This window comes from Necator americanus, chromosome I (assembly GCF_031761385.1).
Source record: "Necator americanus strain Aroian chromosome I, whole genome shotgun sequence".
In the NCBI taxonomy this organism is placed as follows: Eukaryota; Metazoa; Nematoda; class Chromadorea; order Rhabditida; family Ancylostomatidae; genus Necator; species Necator americanus.
In genome coordinates this window covers 27,708,747-27,721,380 of record NC_087371.1, presented here as the reverse complement: position 1 = coordinate 27,721,380, position 12,634 = coordinate 27,708,747, and the positions used below count along the sequence as shown (strand labels likewise).

Sequence of the window (12,634 nt, the reverse complement as noted above, 5' to 3'; positions counted from 1 at the left end):
GCGAGGATCCTTACGCGATCCCAACCGCTACGCTCCACCGCTCCGCTTCGAGCGCGGCCGCTTGCGCAACTGTCCATACTTCATGTCGTTTTGATCCAACTATACCTGTTGTTACTTCGTTATTTTTGAATTCAACATGACTTGCACAGGGCCCAGTGTTGATGCAATAGTGGTGTCACGGGCATTACAGAATCCCTCTACAAACTAGGTATAGTAGGGTCAAAACGACATAAGGCACGGTGCAGTTGCGTAAGAGGTTGCGCTCGAAGCGGTGCGGTGGAGCGTAGCGGTTCGGGTCGACGGAGAACCCTTGCTAGCACCATTCTTGATGCGGTTCGCGATGGTCCCACCTCGATCCCAAACGCTGGCTCTACCGCACCGTTTCGAGCATAGCCCCGGTGGCAACTGCACCGTGCTTCAAGTAGTTTCTGCCCTACTATACTTCTGCGTCAACTGTTCAAAATATGCTGGTAAGTCGAGCCAATAATGTCATTGATGAATACAGTCAGCGTCATAGGTGCGACGGGGAGAAGCCGGACCCTCCCCAGGTGAAGGGGTTTAGCTCATGGGGTGCAGCTCAAGTGAAGTGGGTCCTTTCGCCAACCGCTCAAAAGTGAAGGGTGTAATTTCGCCAACCGTTCAAAAGTAAAGGAGGTCCCTTCTCCAACTGTTCAAAAGTGAAGGGGATCAGAGTACCGACTCCGACTATCGCCTCTTTGGTCGGCGTAAAACGTGTTGATAGATCATGATTATAGACAGTCTATAGCCATCAGGACGCAGGAAATACCTATCAAGTCCCGAACGTGGGTTTGTACCAGGTAGAGATGAACGAACGGATTTTTCATTGACAAAACTGTGTTGATTGAATTGGTCACTATGTTGATGAACAAAGATTTATACATAGTCGGGTCAAAACGACACGACATACGACATGAGAGTTGCATAAGCGGCTCTGCTCCAAGCGGTGCACTGGAGATAGCGATTGGAATCGAGATGCGATCATCGCGAACTGCAGCGATGAGTGCTGCTAGCAAGGATCCCACCTTAATCCTAACCGCTACGCTCTACCGCGCCGCTTCGAGCGCAGGCGCTTACGCAACTGCCCCATTCTTCATTTCGTTTGGCCGGTGCATACTTGTATCGGGATGAGGTGTTGCGAATGCATGTTCTGGCCTTTCTCCACGAAGCGCGACATGTTTCTCCGAGCTCTCTTTTTATCTTCAAAAGTTTTTCGTTCTTTCTCGCGTAATAGTGCATGGGTAGGAATATGTCTAGTCGGGCCAAAACGACATGAATCACAATTATAGTTGGGGTGCATTTGCGCACGCGCTCCAAACGGCGCGGCGGAGGCAGCACCTGGAACCGGGGTGGGACCGTTGCAAACTGCAGCGGTGGATGGTGCCAGCAAAGGTTTTACCGCGCTCCTAGCCGCCACGCTCCATAGAAGCGTCTCGAGAGAAGCCGCGTACGCAATTGCGTACATGCTTCATGTCGTTTTGACCCTACTATATATATATTACCATCAAGGTCCTTTTCCACTAGTTTTGGCATTAATTTCTTTTGGCGTTGGAAAATCTTTTTTGCCTATGTACCAGTTTTTGTCGAACCGATGACGTCTCCTCAAAGACTTGAACTTGTAGGAATTAGATTCTGCCCCACTTTTCGTGTAATACTACACTGTTAGCGTACCTAAAAGGCGGATTCTACGATTTTACGACTACGACTAGGATTGTAGAAAAGGCCAATAATTTCAGAAGTTATACGAATAAGTAGAGGAGTTCGACCTCTACAAAAAAGATTTCAGAGGCGCTCCAACAGTAAAACAAACGATTTAGAAAAATGGAAAGGACTTGTTTGTGAGTCTGCATTTTTTGATACATTCACTGCTACGTCAAAAATAACGAAGAAGTATGAAAAACAAATTCCAAAGAGTTCCTTAGAGCTTCTCGCGCTCTATAACCATCAGGACACCCATTCACCGATGGTTCAATGTGTCACACCGATACAGCACGTTTTGCGCCGAATGTATTTCACACAGCGGCAAAGTACATTGCTTTGTATTCTTTTACGACAGCACAATGAAATGGAATGTCTTTCACTAGGGACACAAATCGGCTAACGTGAATGCTTGTTTACCTAAGGCCTTATATAATCCTCTGCTTCCCGAAATTTCTGTTCTCAAGTATATATAGTAGGGTCAAAATGATATAAAGTACGGTGCAGTTGCGTTGCGTAGACGGGTGTGCTCGACGCGGCTGCTCTTGGAACCGAAGTGGGACCATCGCAAACTACGGTGAGGAATGGTATCGTCGAAGGTTCCACTTCGGCTCCAACCACTGTCTTCACTGTATAGAGGGATAGAAAGACATGAAGCAGTGACAGTTGCGTAAGCGGCTGCATTGTAGGTGATTGCGATCGTGCAAGGATCCTCGCTACCGTAACCCATCTCTGCCAGTTCGCCATGGTCCCACCTCGATTCCAACCGCTCTCTCCACCGCACCGCTTCGAGCGCAGATGCTTACGCACCTATCTGTGCTTCCTGCCACTTTAGCCATACTATACGTGGTTAAAGCAATCATGATTCCCTGTAAAAAATAAAACAGTTGAAAGAATTAAACACAATTTCTCTTGTGCTGTGAATGTAGTGCAGTCACGCAGAAGAAAAGCTATAACGGATCTGCATTTGATGCGCTTCGTACAATGTGTGAGTTGTTAGTTTACTCGTTTCTCGATGTGGATGTAGCAATGGAGACGTTCTGTAAAGAGACTTTATATTGCTAGATATTTATGAATAAAGTTGTAGGAGAAGCACGGTTACAGGAAGCAATCTCTCCTTCATTCGCTAAAACGCCGTAAAGCACTGTTGTGTAATACTTCTGCAACCCATTGATAAAAAGATAGAAAAACAAGGTGAATTTCTTTAATATTCTCTTTCCAGAGGCTGATGTGATTTCCTCGGCTCAATTTGTGCCTCTGGTTTTGCACGGGGCGCGTGTAGCGCAATCGGTTAGAAGTTCCGCTGCCTGCACGATCGATCAGAGGTTCGAATCCGCCCTGGTGATCATCAAGCCCTCCGGGGTCGACTAACTGGTACCGGACTTGTCTGGGTCGGTAAAAACACTGACTTGACTCATCGGCTAGCCTCCGCAAGTCATTGTATAGGCCAGTTCGTATCCTCAAACGGTTCTCAGTTGAAGGAAACCTGGTTTCGCATCCCAAGCGGATGTATTAACACCTGCACTTATCTTTGCACCCGACACTTTTACACTTCAGGTTTTGCTCGACGTACTATTAAGTCTTCTGTGGGGCCTTCATTACCGAAGGGATTCAAGCCGAGTAGTTGCGAAGATAATTGGGAGTGGTGGAGAGGATACGAATTTTTGTGCTATGATCAGAAGGCTATCAGGCACCGAAGATTCCTAGGAACGTTGGTCCATACTGTAACATGATCTACAGACCTTCACCATAACGAACATTGACCAAAGGGATAAACACCACGTTTCTGCCGCACTAGGACCGACTGGTATTTCTATTGATCTCACATCTCACAACAAGGACCAGCACAATATTTTGTGCATCGGCCGGGAATTACTGCTGGATCTAGTGGTCGACAACACTCGAGCTGCCACTGTGCTCCGCATGGGATCGTTTCGAACGTTCCTTCGCTACCATCACCGAGCTTCGTGTCGTTTTGACCCGTCTATACTTCATCACGAGCCTATAAATAGATCACCTGCTGACAAAAACAGCACTCTGTCAATAATATCTTCAATACGCATCATATTTAAATAGCATTCTTTTATTTTCTGTCTAAGTACAGGAAACCGTTGTTTGCATGAAAATTTTTGCTTCCAAGAAGACAGTGCGATTTAGTGCTCTTCGTTTCTTTTTATAACTGGCTATTTCAACGGTCTGCTTCACACACCTGCATGTACCGTACCTGTACCATCTTTAAAGGCACCACCCCACAAATGTGACGTGATGTAGAATTCCGATGGTCAAAGACTATACGGGATTGTAGATTGCAGAAACGGGTGGGATCTCACTCATTGCTTCCCAATCGCCGTGAAAAACGGCCTGGAAGATGCAGCTTTAAGCGTTTCCTGGCGCTATTTTCTACAACGAGAGTTCTATAGGAGCGCGCCAGCCTTGTGCACGCGTCGCATCTTCCGGCTCGTTTTCTTACGGCAATTAGGAAGAAATGGACGGAATCACCATTCTCCCCACAATCTACGATCCCGCATAGGTACAACCCACCTGAAACCCGCACCAACTTTAAGGTACATTTAGTTTTCCTGACATGAAACGAATACGCGCGTACACTTTCTCCAGTCTTATGTTGTTAAAGTGTTCGCCTGTAGTAGGTCTATGAATTTAATCCTGGAGATTACGGTATTTAAGATCATTAATGATTTGGCAGTGGGATGAGAATTAATCCTAGGCAGTCCCTAAGATTCAGGTGAAAAGAAACTATCCTATGATGCTGAAGATCCCAGAAAGGATACAAATGATTAATTAGTCGTTTGCATTACATGAAAATTGGAAAAAAATCTACACGAAATGAATGAAAAAGGTCCTCATCCATTCCTTAACTCAGTAAATGAATCTACACGAATCATTTACTGAGTTGAGGAATGGATGAGGACCTTTTTCTAATGTGAAAAAACACACAAGAATAATAAACGTAGAATCATGTGGGGCTGGTGGTGCGCAGGCAGTTAGAGGTCCGCTGTAGCCGCACGATTGAGGGTTCGAAACCGCTCCAGTGCCCATCAAACGTTTCATCCCTCCGAGGTCGATAAATTGACACCAGACTTGTCTGGCAGGATAAAAACACTGACATTACACATCGGCTAGCCACCGCAAGTCTCTGTTAGGCACCGTTTCTGTTATCCGTTCCAAAACCTCAACGATCAACGAGTCACAACGAATTGCAGTAAGGCGCGTTGGTGCATCCCACGTGCGCCAGTGACTTTATCCTTTTTTTTTTAAAAAAATAAACGTGCCTTCGATAGAACATCTATCACTCTACACGAAAGTACAACGCTTACTTGTCATTTTATTGGTTATCGATTTTATTTATTGTCCTTTTGAGTAATTAAAATGAAGTGTCGATTGGAAAAAAACAGAGCATTTCACCAACACATTTGCTTTTTGCATTCAGTTAGGGCTCGATTAGGCAGTTGACGCCCAAGACTGTAGCTGCAGAGAAGGAGTGAAATAATTTTAAAAAAGTCCATTCTTCCTTTTTCTCCGAATTTTAAACTTTTGAGCATTTCGACCTTTAAAAGTGATCATAGATTCGGTCGACTAATTGTAATGGGTCGAGGAAAACTCATTTTCCATTTTCTTTTAAACAAAGAAAACCACTGCAAAATTATCAATAGTGCACTCTCCATAGTTGATTTTCCATTGTTTTCAGAAATTTTCATTTATCGTTCAATGAAGTTCGTTTTCGACTTCCCTTCTTTTTTGTACTTATTTCATAATTTCCGAGCTTTTTTTCTTCCTCTTTAAGTTTTTTTTAATGTCTCATTCGATGCTGCAGTGTATAAGACAAATATCACAATCACCTTCACCAGCGTTTTCATCTCGATTAGACGCAAAAAACCGAAATTGTCGAAAATACTTTATTTTTTCCACTTGACATTCCGCTTTAATTGATTCCGAAAAAACAAGAATCAATAAAATTTGATAAACGGAACACCGTCCTCTTGTAGAGCAAAAAATTCTACATCGAACCAAATAAATGCTTAAATAGCACTTTTCATTTCTCTGTAGATTTTTCGCATTGGAAGATTAAAAAAAAAGTTCACGATTTTTTTCTTAACCCTGTAGTTAACATTCGTTTGAAATACTAGTCGAAAAATCTAAGGATTCGTTGGTTCTTTGGGTTTACTGGATTGATTCGAATGAATCCAGTTTTTGGCCATTTTCTGTTGAACCAAAAACAGCTAGAATGGAATTTTCTTGTACTCTGCTCCAAGAAAGATTTTCAGTAGAAAAACTGGATGAATATGGTTTGTATCTGATGAAGGTAACCTTTGTGTTTGAAATGGGAACGGTAAGAGGAAATGGCCGAGTTGCTCCGCAAGTATGTAGCATTCTACTGTGTCGGCATCTCAGTGCAAGCTCTAATGGATGTTTAGTATCGTACAGAGAAGAGGTAATCAGATGACGATAAGGGGTGTTGTGGTTGAGTGGCCAATCAGCCAGATTCAATCCGGAAATCACCGGAACTTGTGCGGTCAACGCACGCCAATTGTCATCCGCCGCCGGCACTCGAGAGTTTCCAGAACAGCTTCGAGGAGAAGCCCGGTGCCCTAGTGGCCCTGTTAGCCAATTAACGTCATCTAATTACCAATAACAAACAACAAATCACGAGCAATTGCCCGTCAGGTCAAACAGCGGCTATTAACTCTCGGAGCTGCGCAGAAAAATTACGCCCTATGCTAAACAGTCAATTAAGCATCCAAATATTTATTGTAATTGCACCCGACATCACAATTTCATAGCGTTGAGAGATCATATACTTGAGAGATCATAACTGTAACCGGAAACACTTCACACGACAAGTTAAAGGAGTATTCTTTTGGAAATTCGTTATGTATAATTTCTCTTAGTAGGACTAGTATAAACAGAGGCAGTAGCAAAGATCTAAAAGTTGTCGGCTAATAGCGAATCGATGGAAAAATCCCGTCTTCTCGAAGGTGTTGAATGTAGTTTAATCTCTTGTAAAGGAAATGTAAAAGCTGGAGTTGGACTTGGTGAGTCATCCGATGATTCTCCGTCAGGGACGGAGAGTCCCATGTGTCGTCGAACCTAAAAGTGCATTTTCGCTAGTGCTAAGCGACTAGAAGAAAGGCGCTCGGAGAGACAAGCTTAAATTCGACGTGGGGAATTTTCTACAAATAAAGGAATCCTTCTTTTAAAAACCCATTGAGAAATTGTTGATTCTAAAGTGTTTTTTAAAGTTTAAGTCTGTACCTGCTTTTCTGCATTAGAAATAGTTGTTGCACTTTGATTGATTTGAATTAATTGAAATCAATGACTAGCCCTATTAAAAACAAACGAATTAGTTCGAGAGATTACTTTTCGCTGACCTTTCTTTGAGCTCGTCGTCGTCGAAAATCCCCTCTTTCAAAGTCACGAAGACAAGCGGGATGTACTGCCCAATAATGACCCTATAAGGAACATTCTAGATAATTCCAAGCAAGTAACACCGCTGCAATCCGTTTCTCTACTGAACCTTTCCATTCGCCGCTCTTCCGGCTTTCACAAAACAGTCGTTTAAGCTGAGATTGTGTCTGATGCTGTTTCTCCAGCCGGAACCGCGTGTACGGAAGTAGGGGTAGTGGATCATTATCCATTCATACACCTGAAATAAAAAGGAAGTATCGCAAGCATGTAGACCTCATATCCGCTTGCAAAACATGTTCCACCCCGCGAAAAACCTGAAGCTAACCTCACTTAGGACCATTTTTTTCTCTGGTGACGAAAGAATGGCCATTGCTATGAGGCCAATGTAAGAGTGTTGAGGTTTCGGTTGATCCAACATCGGGAATAAGGAGCTTGTTTCGAAGAGATTGCGAGGAGCGGTCATCTCCGGATGAAGGAGTGTAGGAGTTAGGTCATGACGTTCAAGACCAAAAAGCGCTCGTTGGTAGTCACGGAGCGCCTCAGCACAAAGACGATCCATTCCTGAAATTCAGTGGACTGAAAAGATTCTTATGAGGTAGTGATCACAGCTGTCAACAAAGAGATTGTAATCAAAGATCATTGTCAAAAAAGGAGAGAAGAGCAGAACAATAAGTACTTTTTCACATCCTCAAATCCGGAGAATTTTCCAAGGATTGAATTAAAGAGTGAATTCAAAACGTCAATGTTCTGCGCTAATGGAGTTACTCGGAATCGGTGAAGAAGCTGAAAAGATGCTGAGATCTGCGCCAGGAGAGGCCGAGAATCATATCATGTTGAACCTGGTGGATATCAATAAAATCACTATCAAAATAAAACAGTTTTATTCAAGCAATTCTATTGATTCAATTCAATTCAATCAATTCTCATTATCCATCTCTATTGATTCTATCTGGTTCCATAAATCCTATCTGTTAATTCTAACGATTCTAAGAATATTATCCAGTCAAATTTAATAATTTTTTAAAATATAAAGACTGGAATGAGCTCGAGATTTGCAAGAAACAACCAAGCCGATGTCTAAAATTCAGTAATAGAGCTTATTTGTACTGCAAGGTAAGGATAATAGCGGTTGAACGCTGGATTTTTTTTTTCTCTCACCGGAAACAGATGTCATTGCGTAGCATTTCAAGTGTGCCGCTGACAATTTAAGCTCTGGCCAGTGATATTCAGATGGATATTGCAACCATGGGACCCTAGATAGGAGATAAACTCTGTCTTTTTTCAGGGAATCCTAATAGAATCACTGACCATTGAGGGTGAAAAGATTCCAAGAAGTTGTGCGAGGATAATATGCTCGTGTCAAACGAACAACAACCTCACCTATGAGCAGGTAATAGATACACGCACACATGTCTGTCAGAAAGAGGAAACGATTTGGTGGCAATGGGTGATACAACTGATTGGTTGGCTGAACTGCAGCAAATACCTTGACAAACAGGAAAAACCATGGGCCCGTTTATAACAGAGGAAATACGTCGTCCGTTCATGGTCGCATGCTTTTCTTTCGAGGATTTCACGGACGTAAACAATGCGGTTACGTAGCGCAGCAATTCCAAAAATGGAAGCGATTTTCATAGTTGGTTTTTCTATCAGATTTTCCCGTAAAGCGTCAGGTACGTCGATGGAGTCCTTCTTATCTAATTACCACTAGTCAAAGTCTGCATTGTATGAGCTAAAAAGAAAAGAATTCGGCTTGAGAGGAAACACCGACAAGAAATTTCTGTGGTACTTCCCCATCTTACAAATTAGATTACTTAATTATCTTCAAAAAATTATCTTCAAAAAAAGTCTTAATTTAGCAATTAAAAATAAGATTTACTCTTGAATTTTGAAATGGCACTGGCAGCGAAATTATTTCGATAATCTCCTGATTTAAGGAACATTAAAACGGTGAATAGCACGTATTTACCCTGATTTGGTCAAACTTTTCCGAGTAAGAGTATCACCGCTGAAAAGTACTGGACTCTTTTTAGCCATGAATTTGCTTGGAAGACTTCCAAAGTAGGATTCGATCGCAGTTCAGCACGGTGACTTCAAGATTATGTTTCTTCTCATGAGAATCTATGACAGAGAAGAGTTGTGTCGCTTTGAGGCGCTGAACCCATTTTCAGGAATCATCCTGCACGGAAAGATTTGCTACGTTCCCTACGTTTTCCGTAAAGCTAACTATTTATCTTCAAGTTGTCACATTATCGATAGAATAAGTCTAGAAGATGCGGTATCGATGGTATGAGTGTACATAGATTGGCACCGTAAGGGGAGCTCACTTTTGCGACTCACTCAGGAAAAACGACTTATTTTCGGATTATTGGAAGAATAAAGAATTCCAACATCATGATGTACTTGAATCATTCACAAAAAGTGAAAAAAAATTCAGTTTGTGACGTGGAAGGCATAAAAGTCTGCACAACTCAATCATTTTGAAAAGATCAACTCTTCAAGTCGTCATCCTAAGGATTTCCTATTATATTCATTTTTGTACGCGTGTTCTCGAAAATTTTCGAGAAAATGGGAGAACTTGCACTTCTCCACAAAGATTTTTGTGATTTATTTATTTTATGACTTATTTTTATTTGTGATATGATGGAAAGAATTCATTGTAGTCTGTAGAGTAACTAGTTTTCCTCTCCGTAAACATTTTCTCGTAATATAACTCGAATATATCTACTTAAGTAAGTCTACGATAAGAAAGTCACACTGGAGCAGAACTAGCTAGATTTCCTCAACAAGAAAAAAGATTCATTGAAATTCTGAAGATATCGCTGATTAGGATTCAACTTACAGTAACTTATAACTGTTAAAAGAGTCAGAACAGTCTTAGTAGAAATGACGTGTGCAGAAATTGTGGACTGAACCAATGGGCGAATTCTGCTCCACATGGAGGGAGACACAGTGCTCACCTCATGTTCGATGGCGTGCAAAGACATACTTGAGTTACACGGCTTTCAAAAGGCCCACAAACACATCAGCGATGAAGTTTTCATAAACCACCTTGGAACAGACACGAAACTCTTCAGAAAGCTCAAAGAAAACGCTATAAGAAGAACCAATAATGTCGTTAGTTGTTACTAAATGACAGTGTTTTAAAGGGGTTTGAATGACCGACGTTTCCAGAAGCGGTGGTGAAGCCAGCCGGAGAAGGCGGGGTGGCATTGTGTTCACATCGCAATCGTATTAGGCTGAAGAATACGGTAATGAAACGCGGCAATCGCATTGCGACGTCGCGTAGCGCTGATTGTTTGAGGCGGCAAATTGTCCACTTAGCCATCGCCGTTGTTGTTCCTCGCTGAAGTCTCACAAAGAGATTGAGGAAGACGTTGTCGAACACGAACACCACTGAAATGTTACTTTTAGTGTAGAATACGCTACTTAAAGGAAATCGCCAACTCCTACACACATTTTCTGGAAAACGTCACTGCTAAAAGTGATCAATAGGAATACAAAACTTGACCAGTAATGATCCCACTAAGTGTATATCTTTTCAGTTTTTCAAACTAATAACCCGTCATAATCTACGCATTATGACTACAGAGACGCCTATCTTCTATTTTTCATGTTATTTGTTTTCATATCCCTACGAATCCAACAGCGGATATCGCGCGCTCTAAAAACGGAGCGTCGAAATTCACAGAAAGCACTACGCGTCAAGAAAATTCGCTTATCTGCGACTTTTACGGAAGAGGAAGCGCTCGAAATGTTTTTGAATCGGTTTTGATATAGTCTAATTTGTTCATAATCTCCACAAATTTTTGCTTTTAACCACACACTCCCTTCAGCAAATAATTATCTTTGTTTACATTTAGTATAAAGGAAAATTATATAATCTAGTGAAATGTGGACGATTCCTGGTCAGTGCTCGAATCTCGTCAATGTCCCCTGAACTTCATAGCTAATCTATGTCCGGTATGACAGGCTACCACTACAGGTCTACCGTCTATAGTTGCCGACTTAGCGCCGTGCCATGAGTGTGAAAACACAAGAAGACATATATGAGGGTGCAGAAGATTGAGTTCCACCTACTCATTAAAGGATTGCGGTGACGCAAGAGAATTAAATTTTTCAAAATTTACCTGCCTGGAATTAAAGGCAGCGTATCACGAAATTCTCGATGTTTGGATGTGTTGTGGAAAATATAGGTATAGGAAATACCCAGGTATAGATTACGAAAATGAGCATAGCCACATCAATTCCCAAAAACCGTCTTAAAACGCAGCGTGGGTAAGCGCCTTAGTTCGTACGAGGAACAATAGAACGCTGACGCATGCTCCAGTTCTATCATCAGTCTATTCACTGGCTCTACTTGAACTGGTTGCTGAGGAGACCTGGTTGATTTTTGACCGCTCTCTCGCGGATGCAGCGCGTATAAAAGAGTGGGGCGTTTTCACGTACCTCGTAGGAACCAAGGCCATTTAGCACGCCGATATTGTAGACGATTAAGTGAATTTGAGTATGATCACGCTCATGCTCGTAATCTGCACCCCGAACTTTATAACAGCGATCCAACATATTTTATTACTTTCCTGGTGTTTTCTTTTAGCAATGATACTTCTTCTTTTACTGTTCTCTAAATCACCACTACTAAATTGTAGGTAAAAAATGGACTGCTTTGAAGTAAAACAAATGCATTCATCACAACGTTTAATAGCGAGTATTATAACGTCTTAGGTTCATTTGAAATTCTTAGGTCGCGACTCTAAGAAATTACGATTTGAAGTCAGCACCATTTGAAATCTAGCGTGGCAAAATAACGGTGGTGTGAAGATGTAGTCCCAAAATGACAAACAGAACCTGTCTCATTACCATCGAATAAATCAAGGAAAAAAACCACAGTCAAACTTTAAGCAATCACCAACTCGGGTTTTACACAACATCATCACGCGCCACCTCCCTCACTACAGGCCTTACAGCCAGCAAGTAGCGAGGCTAAAGTAGGGTCAAAACGACATGAAGCACGTACGCAATTGCGCACGCGGCTTCCATCGAGTCGCTTCGGTGGAGTGCTGCGGCTAGGAGCGTGATGAAACCCTTTCTGGTTGCACCCATCACTGCAGTTTGCGACGGCCCCACCTGGGTCCCAACCGCGCCGTTTCGAACGCGTACACAAATGCGGCGCGACTACACTCGTGATTCATGTTGTTTTGATCCGACTTTAGGTGGCGCGTCCCCAATAGGGATGCGCCAAAGAGCTTTGCGAGTAACTGGCTGTCATAGGAGACTGACCGCTAACCGAAAGCGACCTTTGTGTCTGCCCTGCGACGCATATGGATTCAGGAGATGGACTCCCTGGCCTGTCTCTGCTGTGCCAGGATTCACTTGAAAGCCAATGCGTTGGCTCGAACAAAAACATCCAATCACGTGACTCGAATGTGCAAGATAGACGTCTTCAAGTTCCCTCCAAAAAATAAGCCCCGTTTGCTCATCTGGGAGGACGCCA

General features: G+C 42.6%; 1 protein-coding gene across 1 annotated transcript; it reads right to left on the bottom strand.

Annotated features, from left to right (window-relative positions):
* Positions 1–6,657: 6,657 nt before the first annotated feature.
* Positions 6,658–7,699, bottom strand: RB195_007048 (uncharacterized protein; the record flags this gene model as incomplete). The annotated part of the gene is made up of 4 exons (XM_013439849.2): positions 6,658–6,822; positions 7,104–7,184; positions 7,250–7,378; positions 7,466–7,699. 4 exons carry the CDS (start codon positions 7,697–7,699, stop codon positions 6,658–6,660), a joined length of 609 nt encoding a protein of 202 aa, XP_013295303.2.
* Between the last annotated feature and the right edge of the window lie 4,935 nt (positions 7,700–12,634).